We start from the raw sequence: 20,657 nt of genomic DNA on the forward strand, positions 1-20,657 counted from the left end.
ATTAACAAACATAAGACATATACATTATAATTAAAGGCATTATGACCCTTTAAGTATTCAAAGAATTATGATAATTTTTGGATTGTAAGCTTTTTCATTTATATTTTCTAGTATAAACTGTCTAGAAAAAAGATTCAAATATTTCGATTAACTTTTAGAAAGTCAGACAAACTGTGGCAGTCTTACAGTGATGAAAAATAATTTGACAGAGGGACGAATGGCTACATTACAGTTTAGTATACGCCCAGGCAGACCGATAAAATGGGAAAAGAAAATCAACTCGACATTCCAGCAGTTGTTCAAAGGCAAAGATTATGAATTTACGAAGGATGATGAGAAAACAATACACAACCTGGTAATTCATCTAAGTGAATACAGTGACAGCGGAGAATATAGAGTGGATTGTGATAGCGCAGTGTCAAATTCGGTACATCTATATATTGGTAAATAAATACATTTTTTAATTACAGTTCGTTTTTGTAAACATCATTTTTGTAAACATTTAAGACTGAGTTTTGTAACCTTAACTCAGGGTTCCATATTTTAGTGTGTCTTGTATAAGAAAAACGTGAACTCAAGCTAAAACGAAACATAATCAAAAAGTAGAAAGGTCATTTTGAAAGAAGAGAAATTTTGGGTTGAAAACGTGTAAACACGTATGACCTAGTAATCGAACTGTAATTGTAAATTTAAGGGCGACCCTATGTTGTTTTTGGCATGGTTGAATATATGTTTTTTTTAATAATATAAGTATCGACACTGTCGCTGGCTACTGGGGACCTCTCCCTGGTACATGTATTATTGAAAGTTTGACAATAAGACATAGCTTCTTTGGAACCAACTTGTAACTAATTTAAAAGAATATATTAGTTCGCCAAATACACAATATAGACTGCGGTTTTGTCACAACTTACTAAATACAACTTCCTAATAAAGACCACTACTGTAACTCCTGTTTATAATGGCCACTTTTTCTCTTCCCGTTTTGTTTTGGGTTTAACTCCGTTTTTCAACAGTGTTCAGTTATGTAACGGCGGGCAGTTAACCTAACCAGTGTTCCTTGATTCAGGACCAGTACAAACCTGTTCCCCACAAGTCATTGCCAACTGTCCCAAAAAATCAGAAGTGGAGGACGAAATAGTTCACACATGTCTTTTTATCAAATCGTCACGGAGAACATACGCCCGCCCGGTCCCTTAAAATACAATAGTGTAAGTTTACCTAAATTGTCTCAGAGAGACCGTATAATATACTTTAAAATCCATGAATTAAAATCATTCTTTTCTGACAGAGACAAAGATGTATAAGATTGTAAGTACCCTTCCAAGGTAACTGTTACATATTTCTTAGTCGCCTTTTTGTTTATCCATTTAAGAAATTCAGTTATTCCTGACCATTTCGTTTGATACTGTTGGACAGGTTGATTTATAAGATTTTAGAAAGGTCTTTTTTTAATTAAAAAATTAGAAAAAGTGGAAACTCCACATACATAAGTAGCTAATTTTCATGTCTATAAACATATGTTACTTAATAGTAAACTTTATTATTTAATGATTTAGAGTTATTCCTCGTTGTATTTAACTGTAACATAGTCCTAAAATCAACTGCCTGGCGTGTAATGTTGCAGTTTCTGTTTTAATAAATGGATATGAGTTATTATATTTGAACAACTTAACGTCTCATTATGTATCACTGGGACATTTTGAAATGTAAATTTGCAAATCACCTCTTATGAAAATGAAATAAGTTTGATATTTCAGTTGCATACCTGTAGAAATGTTTTCTGTCAACATTAAATCTGTACTGAAAGTACTCTACTAGATAGTTATGTAAAGATTTGTTTAGTTGTTTCAGATCATCTGAGCAGAAAGTTATAGTGATCCCTCACCGTCCCTCGTCCGTCACACCTACGTCCACTTTTCTCTTCCAACAACATCTCCGCTTAGGCCTTGATGGAAGTTGATTAAAGTTGGCAGAAATATTCCTTGCACAGTTGTATAAAAGACTTGGTAAAAAATATTTCCATGTAGAAATTTGGCTGTCGTGGAAAGTGAAAGCAAACTCTTCAAAAATAGTCTTATCTGAAACTATCGACCAGATATTCCTTGGGCCTCTACCAAAATTATTATTATTGCAAATTATTTCAATTTGTCAAAAAAAAAATAACAAAGACAAAACATGGCAGCTTGGGGCTTGCTCATTTTGTCTTTGAAGTAGGAACTTGCAATGATATTGTCAGAAACTGATGGCCTGATATCGATTTAAATTCATATATTGTTTCTTGACCTCTGCCAGGGTTGTACAAAGTATTCTGATCCGTCAGAATACAGGACCACCAGAAGGCATGTTCACATTTCCCTATATGTATTTTGTGGAAACATAAAAGAAGAATCTTGTGATCGATCGATTTTAAAATAAGTGATAATACATGATTTTTACAAAGGATGTTCAAATTATTTCAATTTGCCAAAACACATGGCCACCAGAGAGTGTAGTTATTTTCCTTGTATGCATAAAGTATGCATAATGTGGAAACTTTGAAACATGTTCTTGTCAGAAACTGCTGATCCGAATTTTTAAAAAAAGTCACACAAATGTGTAAGTGGTGACCCTTACAAAGATTGCATAGATAATACCAATTAGTCAAAATCATGGCCACTAGAGGGCAGAGTTACTTTTCCCTGCTTAGTAGAAATTTAATAATTTGTCAGAAACTACTAGATTATAGCTTGATTTTAAAACAATTTCACTAAAATATTTCCTGGGAGACTAATTATTAAGAACACATTCCAAACTAAATACCAAGAAAATCAAAATAATTCCAATTTGTAATTGGCATGGCTGCCAAAGCTAAAGATATAAACCGCTTGTTGCATATCGAACTAATTTGAAAGAAATGTTCCATGAGTGGACGTCTGCTAAAATTGTTGAACAGTCGTAATTGATTAAAGAAACATGCATGTTACGGCATAGAATATGTGTGTTAGGGTTGGGGCGGTGGGGATGTAGTAATCTGTCGGCCAGTTTTTAAAGAGATTTGGCATATATGTTTCAGGGATGTCTCTCTGTCAAAATTGTTAAATTTTGAGATATCTTAGACCAGCATAGCCCTAGCGTAAGTTTAAATCGTTATAGCTTTTGAAATTTGAATGATGCATTAACAAAACTATTGAGAAAGGTATTTGAAGCAACAGAAATAACGGAAGTATTTTGGAATTTTAACTATAAACAACTCTATGAAGGAAAGTCTAGTTTCATTCAATTTGCAGGTATACATCAGCATGTTGCGTGTGAGTACCAAAAACATATTATCAGCTTTTCTTAATTGTAAAAATAGTTTGCGTTCTTTTTTATTATTTTGAAGGTGGTCTATTTGGAATGTCTATTTTTTCTTGTATATCCATGCCTACATTTCAGGACATGCTATCACTATTTGTATGATACAAAGTTCACTGAGCTTTCTTTGACATTTTGAAAATCTTTTGAAATATATTGTTTAAATGTGAGGTGACAGCTAGAAGAAGTTATCCTTAAATGTTACGCTTTGCGAATTTTACCCAAACTGCAGGTTGTAGGAACATCAATTGTTTTTTGATAATACAAAGAAAGCGGACAATTTTCCATTTTATTTCAGTTCCGACAGCCCCAACTGTTCCAGAATTTTCAGGGAAAGGGAGCATACCCGAGTGTAAAGAGTGTATACTAGCAGAGCTGAATGTACCGGTAAACGTAGAATGTTTTGTGAGGGGTGGAACAGAGCCAGTAGTACTAAGCATGTTTAAGGATGGGAATGTTATCTCAAATGTGAATAAATCCATTACTAAAAGTAGCGTAAATATCTACCATGCAAGGCACAATTTTTTACCTAGAAGACAGGACTTTGGTGTCGTTTTTACCTGCACTGTAAAGAATCCAGCGCTTAGGGTAGAGTTAGACAAGTCTGCACCATTATACATAAGAGGTATGCAAAGATCTATAAAATAAAATGGACATGCAATTCTCCAAAGAATATTTATGAAATGTTGCTTAATCTCATGATAACAGGCCTCATGTTCACGAAACATTTTTTTGTTTAGTTCTCAGTCGTTTTTTAGTTTGAAATCTTCATAATAATTTTACTAAAATTTCAATAATAAATTCCAAAAGAGACTGACCATCAATATTGAATAGTCACTTGAAAACAGATATGAACTAAAAAGTTAGCTTTAAACACGTACTTCAGAAATAATTAACAAATCAAGTTTCATTATCAAACTCAGCTGAGACTGAACATGTTTTGTTAACACGGGGCCAGGTATGTGCCAAATATAAAGTCACGATCTTTTCCGTTGACTTTAGTGGTGCAGATATTTTTTTTAAGTTTAAAAAATCAAGTGAGAAGTTAAAATTTTCTTTATTACTTTCTTCCTTCTTTTTTTCGTGAATAAAATGGCCGTTCTTTACATACATAGAAATTGACAATAATTGAAAAGCACCTGAATTCGTTTATATATTAAACTATGTGTTAATGCTGATGAAATATAAAATAAAGTAGTGTCTACTCGGTTGGCGTTTATGACACACCAGAACAATTTTGGGACATTTGACTAACTTTAGATTGTGGGGGAAAGCGCCAGGAAAAAAGCACGGGCGCGTAAAATTATCTACCGATATTCCGTTATCCAGTTAGATGTGTTAGAGTCCCAGTGTTTATAAAGTATGAAAATACATGTAAATATGCTGTATCGTACAAATGATTTATGTGAACTTACACTTTGCTCATAACTGTACAAATAGGAATTATTTTGCTAACAGTATTTTCGTAAAGTGATTTACGACGAAATTCGGCACATGCACAGAGCGCCTGACTTTGGATTTTTTTGGAAGAATACGCTTTTTCCATGTGCCTTATAAGCGTCCACATATTTTGTCCGAACCGCAACGTCTTGCACATCAGTACAAATATGGGCACTGTTGTTTTAAATTGACAGGGAATCGATCCTTTGCGAAGCGACGAAAATCGGGATCGATCCCCCTGCGATATACCGAATGAGATATGTACTATCGAATTAAAAAATGTGTCCTTCCGTATTGTCATTAGACAGTTCTTTTCAAATGTTATGGGATGAGTTAAAGTCGGATCGATTCCCGATTGAGGCAGTGTCTTATTTCATATTAGTTATATAATATATACTAGTGGTTTAACTAGGCAGCCCATTCTGTGCAAGGTTGTGTAATCTTTAGAATATGTTATGAAGGTCTCTAAGTTGTACTTTGGTAAAAATAGAAGGAAGTTAGAGATACTTTAGATAAGACTCGTAAAAATCATCTTCGATTACTAGTATTCTGAATTATAACGTACCATATTTAAAATACGGTGCAATCAGTTCAAGATAAATTGGTGTTTCTCTTGCTACACGGCCCTTTATAATACGTTTGCCATAAAGCACCAATGTTTTACATCATTTCAGCTGATCCAGAAACTGTCAAAATAAAGGTCAAAGAAACGACAGAAAATGAATTAAGTGAAATACAGTGTATAACAGAGAAAGGAAGACCGCCCAGCAAGTCAATGATACTCATCGATAAGTATGAAGAAGACAAAACTGAGAAGACAAATGAAATTAAGACAGACCATACATACAGCGTTACAACAACGGTGATCAAAAACTTTACTCGGTCTGATAACCAAAAGAAAGTAATGTGTTGCAGCAATATCCTGAGCCGTATTTGCAGCAAAAAGTTAAATTTAAATGTCCTATGTAAGTTTCAATGACTTTTTATCACCCATCAACTGCAAGAAATTTGTCAATGTCATCTATAGTCATTATTAAAATACCAGAGAACCAGCAGAATGTTATATGCTGCAGCATTATTATCTTGAACCGTATTTGCAGCAGCACTTCAAATGTAGATAACTGATACTAGTATAAGTTTCAATGACTTTTTCATCGCCAATATATTATACACGGTTGCAAGAAATTAACAATGCCATCTGTTTTCATTATTAAGACATCAGATAATCAAATAAATGGTAGTATGTTGTAGCAACGTTTTACTGATATTTCCAGTAACACTTAAAATATGTATTTTCCAAGTATAAACAAATTTCTTTTATCAGCATTTATGTGCACTTTAACATCAAAAGCACTCAGTGTCTTTAATAATGATTTAGAACATAATATATAACATATAGAATTCTTTTTCAATCTACATAGATTATTCCGTAGCGGGTTATGCCCGACACACGACTCCCAATGCTAATATATACATAACTTTTACTGCTGATATCAATAAAGTGCTCATGCAACTACTGTAAATGTTAAAACAAAAACATGAAATTATTAATTATTAGAAGTTCTTATGTATATTAAAATACAGGCATAGTGTTTGACCGAAGGTACTGTGCAAATAAAACTAAGACTACCTTTTTATTGTTTTTACAAGCGTCACTTTCTCAATGATCATTTTGTTGTGTAAATACACTGCATTGTTGGAATGTTTCTTATCATGGTTTTAGTCCCACCGAAAACAGTTAGTGTGAAAGAAATAATGAAGAGTAACAAAGACAATGGTGAAACAGAGCTAATGTTAAGATGTTCTGTAGAAGCGTCGAATCCACGTAGTTCTATTGAATGGAAAGGAGTAAAAAAGGTTCCAAGAACTCCGAAAGAGACAAATTATACCAACCACAGTGATACTAATGGATGGACATATTTCGCGGTATTTAACAGTATTTTTTTATGAAAATATCAAAAAACAAGAGATTTATAGATTTGTAGATGGACTCAGATGTGTACATACATTTTAATGGTTTAAATTCTATACTTGATACAAGGCACTCGTTAACAGCTGGGGTGATAAGTTTTATACATTCATTTACATAGAGTGTATGTGACATATAGAAATGATAAAAGAAATGAAAATCGGTAAAAAAATCAATGTAAATTTTTTATTGCATTTATCATTTCAAAAATATTCAGAGGCTTTATGCCCTTCAAGATGTTGTTTTTCTTCTTTACAGAATTACTTTGCAAATGTTCACATCTCTATGAATATACTTTTAACAGCAGTTACAAATAACAAAATTTAAAACATTCTGTGTGTACTTCATTTTTACCAACAAATGGGGGAATACGCCGTTTAAACTTGCAGTTTTAATTCCTTGCAGGATTGGGTTTTCAATCTCACCAAAGATGATAACGGTCGTAGAATCAGATGTGAAGTTAAAAATCCACAATTCCCAAATTTAGAGTTAGTGCAGTTATACAGGCCAAATATTACTTGTATGTACTCTTTTGCAGCATTCAACTTTTAAATGCCGTTTCTGTTCTAAATAGTTGTTGTTTTCATGTGAAGGTAAACAGTCTTTACTTTCACCGGTAACTCTAAAACCGTCTTCCATACTTATGATCGTAAACTTTTAATTTTACTTTAAATTGCCTCGCATTTGATTTCTTTCCTATAACTTGAAATTGCCATATGGAAGAGAAGATTCAACATGCTGACAGATTTGTTCTTCTTCCAGATGCTCCAATTATCACAGTATCAGGACAAGAAAACGGAGTTGCCTACGTTGGTGATGACGTCTTTATTACTTGCCACGTGGATAGTAATCCTCCATCAACGCTTTCGTGGTACAACCAAACTGACTTAATCAAAGGTAAGCAGACGCCTATGGCTTCGATTTTTTAAATATTGCAGGTCAATTCAATTTTACTTACTAATAGCGTTCGCTTAAAGACATCAGTAAGACCTACTTCTTAATTGGTTACCATTAAAAACATGCCAAATGCCCACAAAAATAGCTAAGCAGGCTTTCCCAAAGTGCGGTAGATATGGAAATGAGTCCTAGGTACACATGAACTTGTCTTTATACTACTGATTTCAGACTTGTTAAAAAACTCACCGTGTCCCATGCAAACAATGATCTTTACATCTGGACACAAGGTTAAAAGTTTCAAAAAACAGTACTAATGTCTTTAAGCTGGTACTTGGGATGTCAATTTATTACCCCTTATAAACAGACTCGATCAGACTGAGGCTGCTTGATTAATTAACTTCCACAATGACGTGTTCCGGCCAAAAAAAATTGGACTCAATGACGTTATCATACCGGTCATTATGGATAGTAAATTTCGTTAAATTTTACACGCTTACGTCGGATATATGAGACATATGCGGTGTCGCACATTAGTTAATACTAATTCATTTTAGATCGATTGTGATGAAAGCTTAAACCTTATTTGAACCACTCTCGAGTTTGCTTCCTGGAAAAACCAGTACTGGTGTCGTATGATAATAGATGGTCGTGACCCCAGTGGGGCTCGAACCCCCCCCCCCCCCGGGTTGAGCGACTGACACCTTAACCACTAGACCACCGCTCCCCTTAATGTAGCACATTACATAATCTTTCAAACAGACTCAATGAAACCAAGTCTGCTATTAGTTTGCTTGATTGCGTCATATATGCGATCATTGGTGTCCATTCAATATCCAACATATACATTAGTTCCGCTCACTTACTCAGGCTGCAGCGGAACTACATTAAATATTGAATGGACGCCAATAATCGGGAATATACAGAAACAACCTGAGTCAAAGTGTGGGGCAACTCAATTCATTTCATTCCGTGAACAGAGACGATCAAACCAAGCTTGCTTGACGCTAAATGCTTTTCAAAGAATTTGCCTAATTTAATTAATGAAGTTAACGTCCGTCACAACTGTATACATATATCAAGTTAAGAATTGATGTTCTGTCCTTAATCATTGAAGATTTTTAATGGCCATCATTTACTAAATTATATGTATACAGCGTGTAATATTTTAAACCTAATGCATAGTGCTGTTAATACACATAAACTTGTTAATTTTATATTTATATAAACGTACAAAATTTGCGTCTAATATAACTTTAAACGACATTGTGTAAATAGAACATTTTTTGCGGAGTATAAAGAGAAGCCTGAAGAAGAACTACAGTGCCTGAACATTCTTCAGGAGAATATATGCAAAACTATTTAGATAAACAAGGAATGGGTCGTCGTCTAAGTAGATATCATAAAATTTGAACTAACATGTATAAGTTTTAAAACCGTTTCTTTTTTTTTCGAAGAATTGTATGGAGCAAAGAACTTTGATCTTCACCTCGTGAATATATCGTTTGATCATTCTCAGACATACACCTGCACAGCTCACAATAGCATTGGTAGCATCAAATCCAAAAACGTCACCCTGATCGTAAAAGGTAAAGAATAATTTTATAGGGTTTTCATGGTGGAGGTAAGGTAGCCTTAGAGCGATTCACGCAAGACATTTATTATCAACTTAAAGAAAATCGTTGTCTTGACACACCAAACTCTTTGCCTTTCATTTTCGTTCGCATAATTATTATAGTCAAAACCTGATTTGAAGTGATATGAAAGTGACTGTAATATCAAAACGTCTCAAAGCGGAGACCTAACTGAGTCTTAGAACAAAAGTGTGATTGTTGTTTATAGGAAATCAAATCATTTATTTAAACTACCTTAATGGAATAATTTCCACATGTATAAAGTTCTGCAGTATTTGTCTTCATTATGTAGACTGAAAACTATTTTATTGGCACGAGTTTAATAACAATCAATAAAGAAATTTCAGAAGACATATTGCCAATGATGATAACACTTTAAACACAAAATCTAGGCTCTGTTATCAGAAATTCACATTAATTTTTATAAATTGTTTGAAACAGTTTATTTATGCTTCTCCGTTATAAAACTATTTAATTTTCTGTCCTTAGTATAGGAATACAACCAATTGACTGTATGTATAAGCTGAAAACATGTAACGTTATATAGCAATTAGTTTTTGTTTCGTTATTTCTGTTTAGATGAATCTGAGAAACCAGTAACTAAACCAACGACAGGCCAAGAATCAGCTACCTCCTCCGTGGCCGTAGCAGTAATTGGTTGCGTTATTGCGCTAGTTTTTGCAGTGATAGCGGTTATTGCGTTTCTCTACTGGCGAAAGAAACGACAGAACACTTCACTGGAAAGAAAGGGAACATATCAAATTAAAATAGAAGATAGAAAACCGTATGTTTAAACACTTTTTTACTTTTCGTTTATTTTCTATATGAAATTTAACATAAATTAACGATATTTGTTATTATAATATGGTTTTTGTTGTTAACAAGTGGTTATTTTGTACTGAATATTTTTGTGAAAATTTTTAGCTTTTATGTTACTTGTGTTGTTTTATGTGTATAATAAGTCTCTTAAACCTACATTGAATCATTCTTTCAAAATGTTTTGGAGAAATGAAATTTAGAAATATCAATTTATTACTTTTGCTTATTGAAATACAATATAATTATATGGTCAGTTAAAATCGTACTTACTGCAGTCTTTCATTTACAGAAGTGTTCATCCAGTAGGCAATGGTAAGAAAATTGTATGAAGCATTTCTGCATATCTGTGTACTTTTACTTCCGTTTGCAAGCTGTATCTAACGGCAAAATGTTTACTTTTATTCAGATATTAGCGAATGAAAATTTAAGATTGTTTGAGAATCTAAGATTGTTTGAGCTGTATCTGCCGTTATTTGTAGCCCGTCCGTCCGCTTATTTCAGTAGGGAGAGCGCAGATCTGTTGATCACGGAGCCGTGTGTTCGATCCCCGGGAGAGGCGTATGTTCTCTGTGACGATTTGATAAAAGATATTTTGTCTGAAGTCATTTCGTCCTCTACTTCCGATTCATACGGAGAAGTTGGCAGTAACTTGCAAGGAACAATTACTTAACTGAACTACTGTTAAAAAACGGCGATAAACCCTAAACTAAGAAAGCTACTATTTGTTCTTGAAATTATGTAACTTTTATTCGTTTCTTCTATTTTCAGTTTCGAAATCGATCTAGTTACTTAAATTCTTCTAGTCTAGATTCTATATCTTAAAGCGGTCGCTTGATAATTTAGTTTTCATAAAACTCTGTGCAAAACTATTGTTTACCCAAAACAGTATATTTCTATATTGCATGTTTATAATGAAATACGTACTAGTAATTTATGGCAGCATGTAGGATAATACTCATTGGATTACTGTACGCTAAAATTACATGTCAAAATGCTGTTTATGACCTTTCTAATGGCTCATTGTCACAGGGGCAAAACATTTTCAAAATGACTTTTTGGCATTGTTTTTTTCTCAGAAAACATTATTATTGTAATATATTTAAGTGTATATGGCTCATGGACCCATACTGTATCCTAGGTACGTTGCTGCCACCTGTGGTTGAAACTAGATACCTCGAACTCGCTTATCTAAAAATTTCGGCTATCTCGAAGATATTTTCAAGTCCCTCCCCGAAAACCCGTGCACAAAATATCATTTTTAGTCGAATTTGAGATACTGAGTTTCAACTGTATTTGTATATCTGCTTACCAAATCAGATTAAGAAATATTTCAAACCTCTTCCCCATTTCTTTGGAGGGGGACTAGAGTCGGATATTGATTTCAAAATTGAGATGGCCAAAAATGATTCAGCACGAAACTATCTTGACTTATTAGTAATTGTTTTAACTGTCTTATTCTTATTTAGCTCTTCGAGATAACATTCTCCTTTAACGACGGTCTCTAATTCAGTTAATCACGACAACAGATCTCCCCCGCTTCGTATACCAACCTTACAGCTGATGAATAATTAATTCTTCAACGAATCATTCATTTGGAGAAATCATTACTGATTTAACCATTTATACCCTATAGGGTCATTATAATACCGATTAATCGGCATAAAGCCGAAAAATATGAGTCTGATGCAATAGTAGGAATGACAACAAAAGAACATCCGGCTGTTATTTTCCGTATTATTATGTGCTGTTATACTTTTGAAATAAAAGGGAACGTTTTAAATGAGGGGAAAAGGGGGAAAAAATGGGTGTAAGTATGTTTTACGAACCTGCACGAACTGCAGCACATTTCATATCGATTTGTGAAGTTCGTGGAATAAGTATTTGATATACAATTAATATCTGGACAATAACTACGCGTGATTTTAGTTAAGTGAAAGAAATTGTACTTTGAATATTACGTTCTACGACATTGCAACTAAGTAACCAAACTTTTGAAAACTTGTAACAGTACTTTAATTTTTAAAGGAAGTGACGCCTTTTAACATCTTGCTAAAACTTCACATGCTGTTTTTGTGCGCCCGTATAACCAAATAGATTTTCTACCCTTGCCTCATATTAATAGATGTTTATCTGTGATGGTAACAACGTAGCGACTGATGCATGTATAGAGCTCATCCAATTGTCATTCTCATTCCTAATTGTCACATGTTCTATTCATCAGAATGATTAGTGCGAAAAGTCTCAGTTAATGCACAGAGATATCGCTATATAGGTTTGTCTCGAACTGGCTAAAATACTGGTTTCTACAATTTATCTGTTTAAAACACATATTATATAGTTAGTAAAACAGCAAGTTGGTTAAAGGAAATTATTTATTGCGTTCCTACTTATTTTTATTGTATTCAGTGCTTTGCAAAACAAACGTGCACAGTCGTAATTTGAATTTCGGTAGAATGATCTAACCATTTTGTTCATTTTTAACCGTTTATGAATATTTTAAGCTCACCTTGGTCTGCACTGTTCGCTATCCAGTCAGTAAATTTTCAGCGAACATCCCTTCGAATAATAAGTGGTACTGCCCAAACTGAATGATGGACCAGTCCATTGTAGAACATTAGCAGAGTAAGGGTTAAAATCAATCTCTTATCCAGCAGATCATGTCTGTCCATCTTGCTTTATGGTTTTCTAAGCTTCCATCTTATGAATAATGCACTATTTCTCTTTATTGCAAGCGAATTGTTTCAAGGCAAGGTGCTGCTATTTACTGGAAACTACCATCGATTTTTTTTCTTTATTTGCAAGGGTAATAAGATTCTATTTCCATCAATAAAAACGGCGAATAATGACACTGATTTAATATCAAGAATGACAACTCGAAAAGGTTAGCGATCGTCGAAGGACATTCTCAAAGAAACCTCACCTGCTATTTTTCCGTGTTATTAATTACATGATACTCATAAAATAAAAAAGAAAACTTTAATTACGGATAAGGGTTCATTATGTGTTCGAGGGATTAATGAATCTGTACGAACTGCAGTACAAATGATTCTGGGTTGTTTTTTCTGTTGAGAAGATGTTAGTCTATTTATCTGTAAAGCGTATGAGATAACTCTAGATGTTGTTCGTAAGCTTTGTAACAATGATTCCATCTTTTTTGTTAAGGATATGAACATCTGTTTATCCGTAAAGCGTATGAGATAATTTTTAAACCAGATCGGGTTTGATATGAAGAGCAGAGGCTTACCAGCTTTTTATAAGGAAAAAAGTGCCAAAAACTTTTCTAAATTATCCTACCTTTTCAATCAATCACATGCCAGACGTTTCAAGAATTATTTTAATGTTTATACAATATATTTGATCAAGAGTGAACAACATATATATAATATATGCTGCGCTCCCTCCCTTTCGGTTTCGCTTCGTAGGCTGCACCATATACAGTGAATGTTTCCCCCATTTATCGAAAAAACCTAGTTTGTTATTTACAAAAATATTATAAACGTTAAGGTTTGTGTCCGAAAGTCCTATTCGATCGTTTACAATAACAGATTTCTTCGTTTTTCTAACTCCGCCCCTTATAGGAGACCGGGATTTGGATTTTCCGCGTCATCTGTACTGAATATTAGTTTATACTTATTTGTTTTAGCTCGATTGTGATGAAAGCTTAAAGCTTATTTGAACCACTCCCGAGTCCTCTTCCTGGAGAATCCAGTACTGGGGTCATATGAGAGGTCATGGTCGTGGCCCACGTGGGACTCGAACACACGACCCCGGGTTTAGCGGCCGACACCTTAACCACTGTGTCCTATGCTCTATCTCCTTTTTACAAATTCGAACAAGCAGTATATTGATCCATACTTCCTAAATAAGAACATATTTTCGTTTTGTGTCATAAGCTGGATGAAAACAAAGCTTCAACTAGTGCACTTACTATAGAGATCAAGCATGTATCATTATTTTTGAACGTCATATACTGTTTTGTTATAATTGGAGCCACTCTTACATAAGCAGACAACAGATTGTTTGCCACAGACAACATATACATCGGTCCGTCTGTAATGGCCACATACCACAGAATTAATCAATATACGTTCTTGATTAATTCCAGCCATCTATGCATGTATAGATCGTCCAATTTACTAATTGTCACATGTTCTAAGCAATAATAATTCGTGAAAAAAAATCTCGTGTTTGTTAAACAGTTTTATGTCGAACTTATTTTATTTCAAATGTGTGACCTTTACGTTTTATCTTTTCAAGGAACAATTAATATAATTACTAAAGCATTCTGATGTACAATTTAATGTTAATTGCTTCAGCAAATTACGTAGTATTTCTTTGTATGCAACGGTTTGCAAGACGAAATTGTTTGACTTGGTATCTGTTTTGTTGAAATTTGATAGGAATCCGTTGGTTTAAACAGAAAGGTTCAGTCACTGTAATGGTTTTGCATCATTAGCGCGGTTATTATCGATGGAATTAGAACAGTTATTAGTTAAATAAATCCTGAAATGTCTGGCCACTTTGTTCATTTTAACTTTCATGAATATGCGGGACGTAAAGATGCTATGATTTCAAATATAGTTTAATTGTAACACATTTATTTGTTTTATGATATTAAGGATGTACGAGCGTTTTTTCAGGATATCCGCCATTTTGAAAAAATGTTTCTTCAAATATTGCTTTCCAACAAAAGTTTTGCCGAAAATTAATGCTAAATCATTAAAATATGGCTAATACAGTACCATTTAAGCAAATAGATTCTGGTTTTTGCGAAAAAACAAAATAAGCATTTTTGTGTGCCATTAAAGCTGCAAAATATTTTTAAAATCTTACCGTCAGAATTTTTTTTGTAGATCTAAATATATTTTTTCCATTGAAAATAAAGTGGGTGGGGTAATTATGTCAACATATAAAAATGAAAGAGATTTGTTAGTGAAATTTATGCTTATATAATACCGACATCACCTTGTATTCATATTAACCTGTAAGACATGAAATCCCTATAACATTAGATGGGATATTATATGTTTTATAAAGTACCACCATTTTTTCAATTTTACAAAATTTCAGAATTGCTTAAACAGTGGGTGTAGAAAATGCCCTATAAAATTAAAACGAGTTCGGTGACCTATGTTTTTTCTTCTCTTGTTTGTCTTGAAAACTAATGTTCTTCAAGCTCACAGAGTATGAAAAAATTCTTAACGTTAGAAAAAATTCGATCGTACATCCTTAAGTATATGTTAACGTTCCTGTTTTTTTTTTATCACATGCGTTGCAAGAGCAATACTCTCCCCTATGTTACTATGTACCCAGACAAGAGCATAGTGCTATTTGGGCAGTTGCGTTTTTTGCCTTTGGGTTTTCCTGTTGGATATTTTTGTCCTATTTGTTTCAATTCTCTCTTAAATATCCGTCTGTAGATTTCTGTTATACTGACCCTTCTTTAAACACAATATCAAGATATTTCCTCTTATTCAGCCGATGCTGGTTGCCAATGTGTGTGTATGGCAAAAACTTCGCAAAATCAGCCTACCAGACGACAAATGTTTTACTTGCGAAATGCTATACATCGTATTTTCTTGTATTCCTCCGAGTCATAAAAATTCAATTTATTCGATAGAACACTGATTATTTAGGAAGTGATGTTGTATCAATATTGACAACCTTTATTATGTCTGATGTAAAGAAACTTTGCAACAAACAGAGTTGTCATTTGCTCAGGGTCTTATGTAAATGGTATACATGTACATGTAAATGGTATACATGTACAAGTGTATATGATGAAAGTGAAAATGTCAGTTGCAGGAAAAGAGTGATGAATGTTCTGTTATAGACTTTGTAAATATGTAGGAATCGTAAGATGATTGATTATTATGCAGTGGTGTGTAGATGCAAGAAAAAGTGAATGCATTGAATCTGAACGTTATCTGTTTTGATACGAAAACAAACTACAAGTAATGTAGTTTTCATAATCTATCGTTAAAACACATGCTTGTGGACTTTCAAACAATACGGTCACAGTTAATAAAATCAAACATGTGACAATGAAAGGAAAGGTTTTATTCAACCAGCGTTTGTACTCAAATTTCATATTGTGGTGGTACCTAAAATTACACATACCAAATTTTCCACAGAGATTACCTCCCTTGGCGAAAACATCAAGATTTAAAATTTATATATATATATGTGTGTGTGTGTATATATATATATCAGTATCCATAAGTATTCTAACGTTGTAACATTGACATCTGTGATTATATGTTTACATGTAGAAGTATTTTTGGGAAAAATGATATATAAAGTAAATATGAAATAAATTAATAAGTTGTCAAATACAGAGAAAAACAGGATGATAATTATGCAAGGTTAAAATTCTACGCCATTAAAGGACTAACCCACAAATTTCAGGCGGAAAATAATTTCCCTCAAAAATACATAAAAAGTGAGTAATCTGAAAGTGACTAGTAGTACAAACTTATTGACATAAGATTTTTTCAACAAATGCTTATGAATAACCAAACATATTGTGCAGAAGGTAGTAAACCGTTGCAACGCTTTTGGAATAATTAAAAAAAAAACAACAACAGTTTTCTTGCATTTTTAATAATATCCGGCTAACTTTTATTTTCACTCACTTTATCATTTTTCAGTGTCATATACATTTTTAGTTCTGGCTACCATAACTTAACTGACGCTGTTTTAATTTTCTGATGGTCACGTAACAGCATACAACATATCTGAGCTGAATTCTTTTAGCTAATGCATTCTATGCCTAACTTGGTGGAAATGAACCTGTTGAAAAATTTCACCAAAACTGTGGGCGAGTAAATGACACAAATGTGATTGATGTTTACAAATACCACGTGACCACAAAAATCGCATAACCGTTCCAAATAATCTTTTATAATTGTATTACTTTCAAAATATTTGTTCGTTTCATCATCCATACTAGTCTTACTATTAATTTTGAAATTAATCAAAACTATGACAGCTACTATAATCTTAAATCAAATGAAGAAAAGAAATCCATATATCAAAATTCTTATAAAGATGTTTGTGGGTGGCAGGTCTGTCTAATGTAAAAGGAGATCACTAGTAGGAGGTTTGAGTAATATACGGCTATATTAGCCCTGTTAATTGCAGAAAAAATTCTTTATTGCCACGTGGAAAGTCCATATTGAGCCGAACAATACTGAGGCTCAGCATAATGGTACACAGCCCTTTGTCGACACATAACGATTACTCATTTTACTCAGCATCTGAATTGTGCCTATATATCTTAAGCCTGCCTCTCATTTTTTTAGGCGACGGGGTCTCATATTCATTTCACATTTGAAATTCAGCACAGAACAATCTTGACTTCGTTGTCATTTCTCTCTAATCTAGTTCTTCTAGACAACATTCATCTTAAATTGCAATCTCTAATTCAGTTTACTATCCATTTCACTACATGGCATTACAACTCTGTATCTGATGAATCATTTACAAAAATTTTGCCGTGGCAAACAAATTATTCCAAGGTGCTGTGATACTTGTGGAAACTGTTACTGATTGTTTTTATGCTCCCAAGGGTCATTACAATTTCGTTTCATCTAACAGGAAAGTGCTGCAATATTCAGAATAACAACTCAAAAAGAAGTTCTCGAAGAACATCCAGCTGTTACTTTTCCGTGATACCCTTAAATTAAAGACACTTGTTGCAATTTCATGCATGAGAGAAAACATTCCCAATAATAGAATTTGTTCAAACTTTGTATATGAACACAGTTTCATGGTAGAAACAGAAAAATGCAAAAACATTCATAGGTCAATGTGCTTGTTTAGGAGTTATCTGCCCTTAAAACTGGGTTTTCCTCAATATTGCATTTTCAAGGGCAGATAACTCCTGAACAAGTATGATGACCTTCGATTTTTTTCCCATTTTTTTCATAATTCTGTCTCTAACATGTCACATGCGTCCTAAAAATGGAAAACATTGCCGATAAATGGTCATAAGTGTTAGTAAGCTCGGAGTCTGCACGATTTCCTTTTTTGTTTGTCTTGATTTTTCTGGAAAGAATATAAAAACGTACTTTTTTAATGTGTATAGAATAAGTGGCAATGAGATTATGGGGTTTGATTTGAAGAATAGAGGATCATCACCCTTTAAATACTGTAAAACTACATAGAATATAATTTGTTATAACGCTGCATGGGTTTAGTGAAATTATATAACTTGATTTTTTTCCGAATGAAACGTTTGTTTGTTCAAGTTGCAGGATGTTGAAATGCTGCTTTCATCTAGAAGTTAATATGATTACTGCCTTTAATACTGTTTCCCATATTCCTGTTCATTTTTGAATTCGGTTACAATGTGTAAACAAAGATTAAAGAGAAATAGTTATCCAAGCAAGTTTTTAGCATTTTTTGGCCAATTCTTGAAAAAAAAATTCATACTAGTATGTTTTCTTTTTGTTTTCACTAGTGTTGTGGCAATACAGCCAATATGCATTGACTTTTAATAATCTGTTCACTCCATCCACACTGTTTGTGAAGTGTAATGTTTTAAATGACCGACATTCATCCGTCCGTCACATTTATTCCTTTTTCCTAATTTCCTGACAGGCACCTTTCAGGCAACATGTCCTTTGTATTACTGTCTTTAGCTAGCGTCTTCAAAACATAGAAACTTGGCCGTGAGATTTTCTATGTATTGGACTGTACAGTAATAGATCAATTGAGAGAGCCGATGTTCTTCGTGATTTTCCATGAAGACTTGCAGATCTATTTATCATCATGATTTTATAAGAGCGGATGCTATTTTTGAAGATACATTTCGCACTTTTAGCATTTCTCTCTGAAACATTGATTTGAAATTGACAAGTTGCAAGCATTATGGTGATATTTTTATGAAACCTGTATACATGGTATTATTAGTATTATTAATCATCTACTGGTTGACACTAGTAACTTTTCCATGTGTATTGATTTTCAAATTAATTTCAAATCCCACGTTTAAATGAGTTAGCACGTAGCCTACATTCATCATAACAAGACAATATGAACCGCACCATGAGAAAACCAACATAGTGTGTTTGCGACCAGCATGGATCAAGACCAGCCTGCGCATTCGCGCAGTCTGGTCAGGATCCATGCTGTTCGCTTTCAAAGCTTATGGCAATCAGAGAAACCGTTAGCGAACAGCATGGATCCTGACCAGACTGCGCGGATGCCCAGGCTGGTCTTGATCCATGCTGGTCGCAAACACACTATGTTGGTTTTCTCATGGTGCGGCTAAATTATGTCACACGCAAGAGATTTAATGCTGTTTTCCCTTGCCCGGTCTTAAACTGTATTCATTGATGAAAATATACTATCACAGTTCGACGCGCCCTTAAGATTGCTAGCTCTAAGGTCAAGGTCACATTAAATGGTAAACATTTTACATCTTTTAACTTGCCTTCTCTATATTTTTATATGATATTATGTATAACTATTCATTTAGCTTGTCAAAAACAAAATAACATTTTAACGATGAAACATTTGTTATTAAGAACAAACTTGGTAAAGCTTCGCATCTGTGAAAGACGGAGCTTCCATTGTCCAAGTTAAATCCAGCTCCACATCATAGAAAGCGTCTGTTACCTGGTCAGACATTAATATATCCTCAAGGGTCTTCTCAATTTCATTTTGTCGGGACATGCTGAGTTATCTGAGACTGATGTAATATTAGGAATGACAAACATGAAAAAGCTAACTGTATGGAGGCTTTAAAGAGAACCTACTTTTCTATGCATCGTCGCTTGGCTATTATAGAGAGCTATTTTCATATAAATCTTTTTAACAGTTTGATAATTTAGACTCGTTTAGAATCGTTGAAAATAGATATATCTCCTGGAATTCTTGGAAAACTTTACACAAAATTAAAGCTATATTCCAACAATCTAGAAATTATTGAAAAGAAACTTTTATAATTCTAACGTGATGAAGCATTTGTCACAACGCGGCGTGTGTTGACAAAAATAAGTGGAGCCTGTAGCAAATTTGATTTTTTCTCAAAAAAAAAATGTTAAAAGGAAGTAGATCAATATCATAATCAAGAAACGATTTGTTAAAAATGAAAATAATATACATGCATTAAATTGTTCAAAAGGCGGCATTGTAAATTAAATCTGCCAATAATGTATTTTATACGGTGGACAAGTGCATGTTATGAGAGCTATGTTTTGATGTAGTGGGATTTGATATAAGACAGTATTTAACGGTAAAAAAACAGACTCTGAACTTTTAATTCATTTAAAATTAAAAGAGAGCACAAACACGGCAGCATACTTCAATTTTCTATTAAGCACAGTGCTTTACAGTAAGAAGATATGCACAAGCCTAGTTAATTAGATTTTTTTAAAGATAATTTATTTCTATTTTTTTTTATAAATTAGCAAACTCCATAGTCCAAACAAGCTGAGACCATTTACAGCCACCACAAGGCTTAAAGACTGATATTTCGACCATTTGTTCTCACAGATAAATATTTTATTTTGAACAATTGTTTAAACTGATTAGCCAAGAGTGATTATTTCTTAAGG

The 20,657-nt window shown here is 33.5% G+C and overlaps 1 protein-coding gene across 1 annotated transcript; it reads left to right on the forward strand.

Moving 5' to 3' along the window:
* The first annotated feature begins 165 nt into the window (after positions 1-165).
* On the forward strand, positions 166-10,513 carry LOC128559885 (uncharacterized). Its single transcript, XM_053552802.1, has 9 exons — positions 166-443; positions 3,635-3,961; positions 5,451-5,741; positions 6,500-6,702; positions 7,151-7,265; positions 7,508-7,642; positions 9,097-9,228; positions 9,853-10,057; positions 10,382-10,513. The coding sequence occupies exons 1-9, from the start codon at positions 191-193 to the stop codon at positions 10,419-10,421; spliced, it is 1,701 nt and encodes a 566-aa protein (XP_053408777.1). The 5' UTR covers positions 166-190; the 3' UTR covers positions 10,422-10,513.
* The last annotated feature ends 10,144 nt before the right edge of the window (positions 10,514-20,657 follow it).

The sequence above is a fragment of the Mercenaria mercenaria genome, chromosome 10 (assembly GCF_021730395.1).
Source record: "Mercenaria mercenaria strain notata chromosome 10, MADL_Memer_1, whole genome shotgun sequence".
Taxonomy (NCBI): domain Eukaryota; kingdom Metazoa; phylum Mollusca; class Bivalvia; order Venerida; family Veneridae; genus Mercenaria; species Mercenaria mercenaria.

Excerpts from the sequence above, each read along its gene's own strand:
- LOC128559885 (XM_053552802.1), top strand. The coding sequence starts at position 191 with ATGAAAAATAATTTGACAGAGGGACGAATGGCTACATTACAGTTTAGT. Across the intron at positions 3,962-5,450 it reads TGCACCATTATACATAAGAG|CTGATCCAGAAACTGTCAAA; the intron begins GTATGCAAAGAT and ends ACATCATTTCAG. Across the intron at positions 7,266-7,507 it reads ATACAGGCCAAATATTACTT|ATGCTCCAATTATCACAGTA; the intron begins GTATGTACTCTT and ends TTCTTCTTCCAG.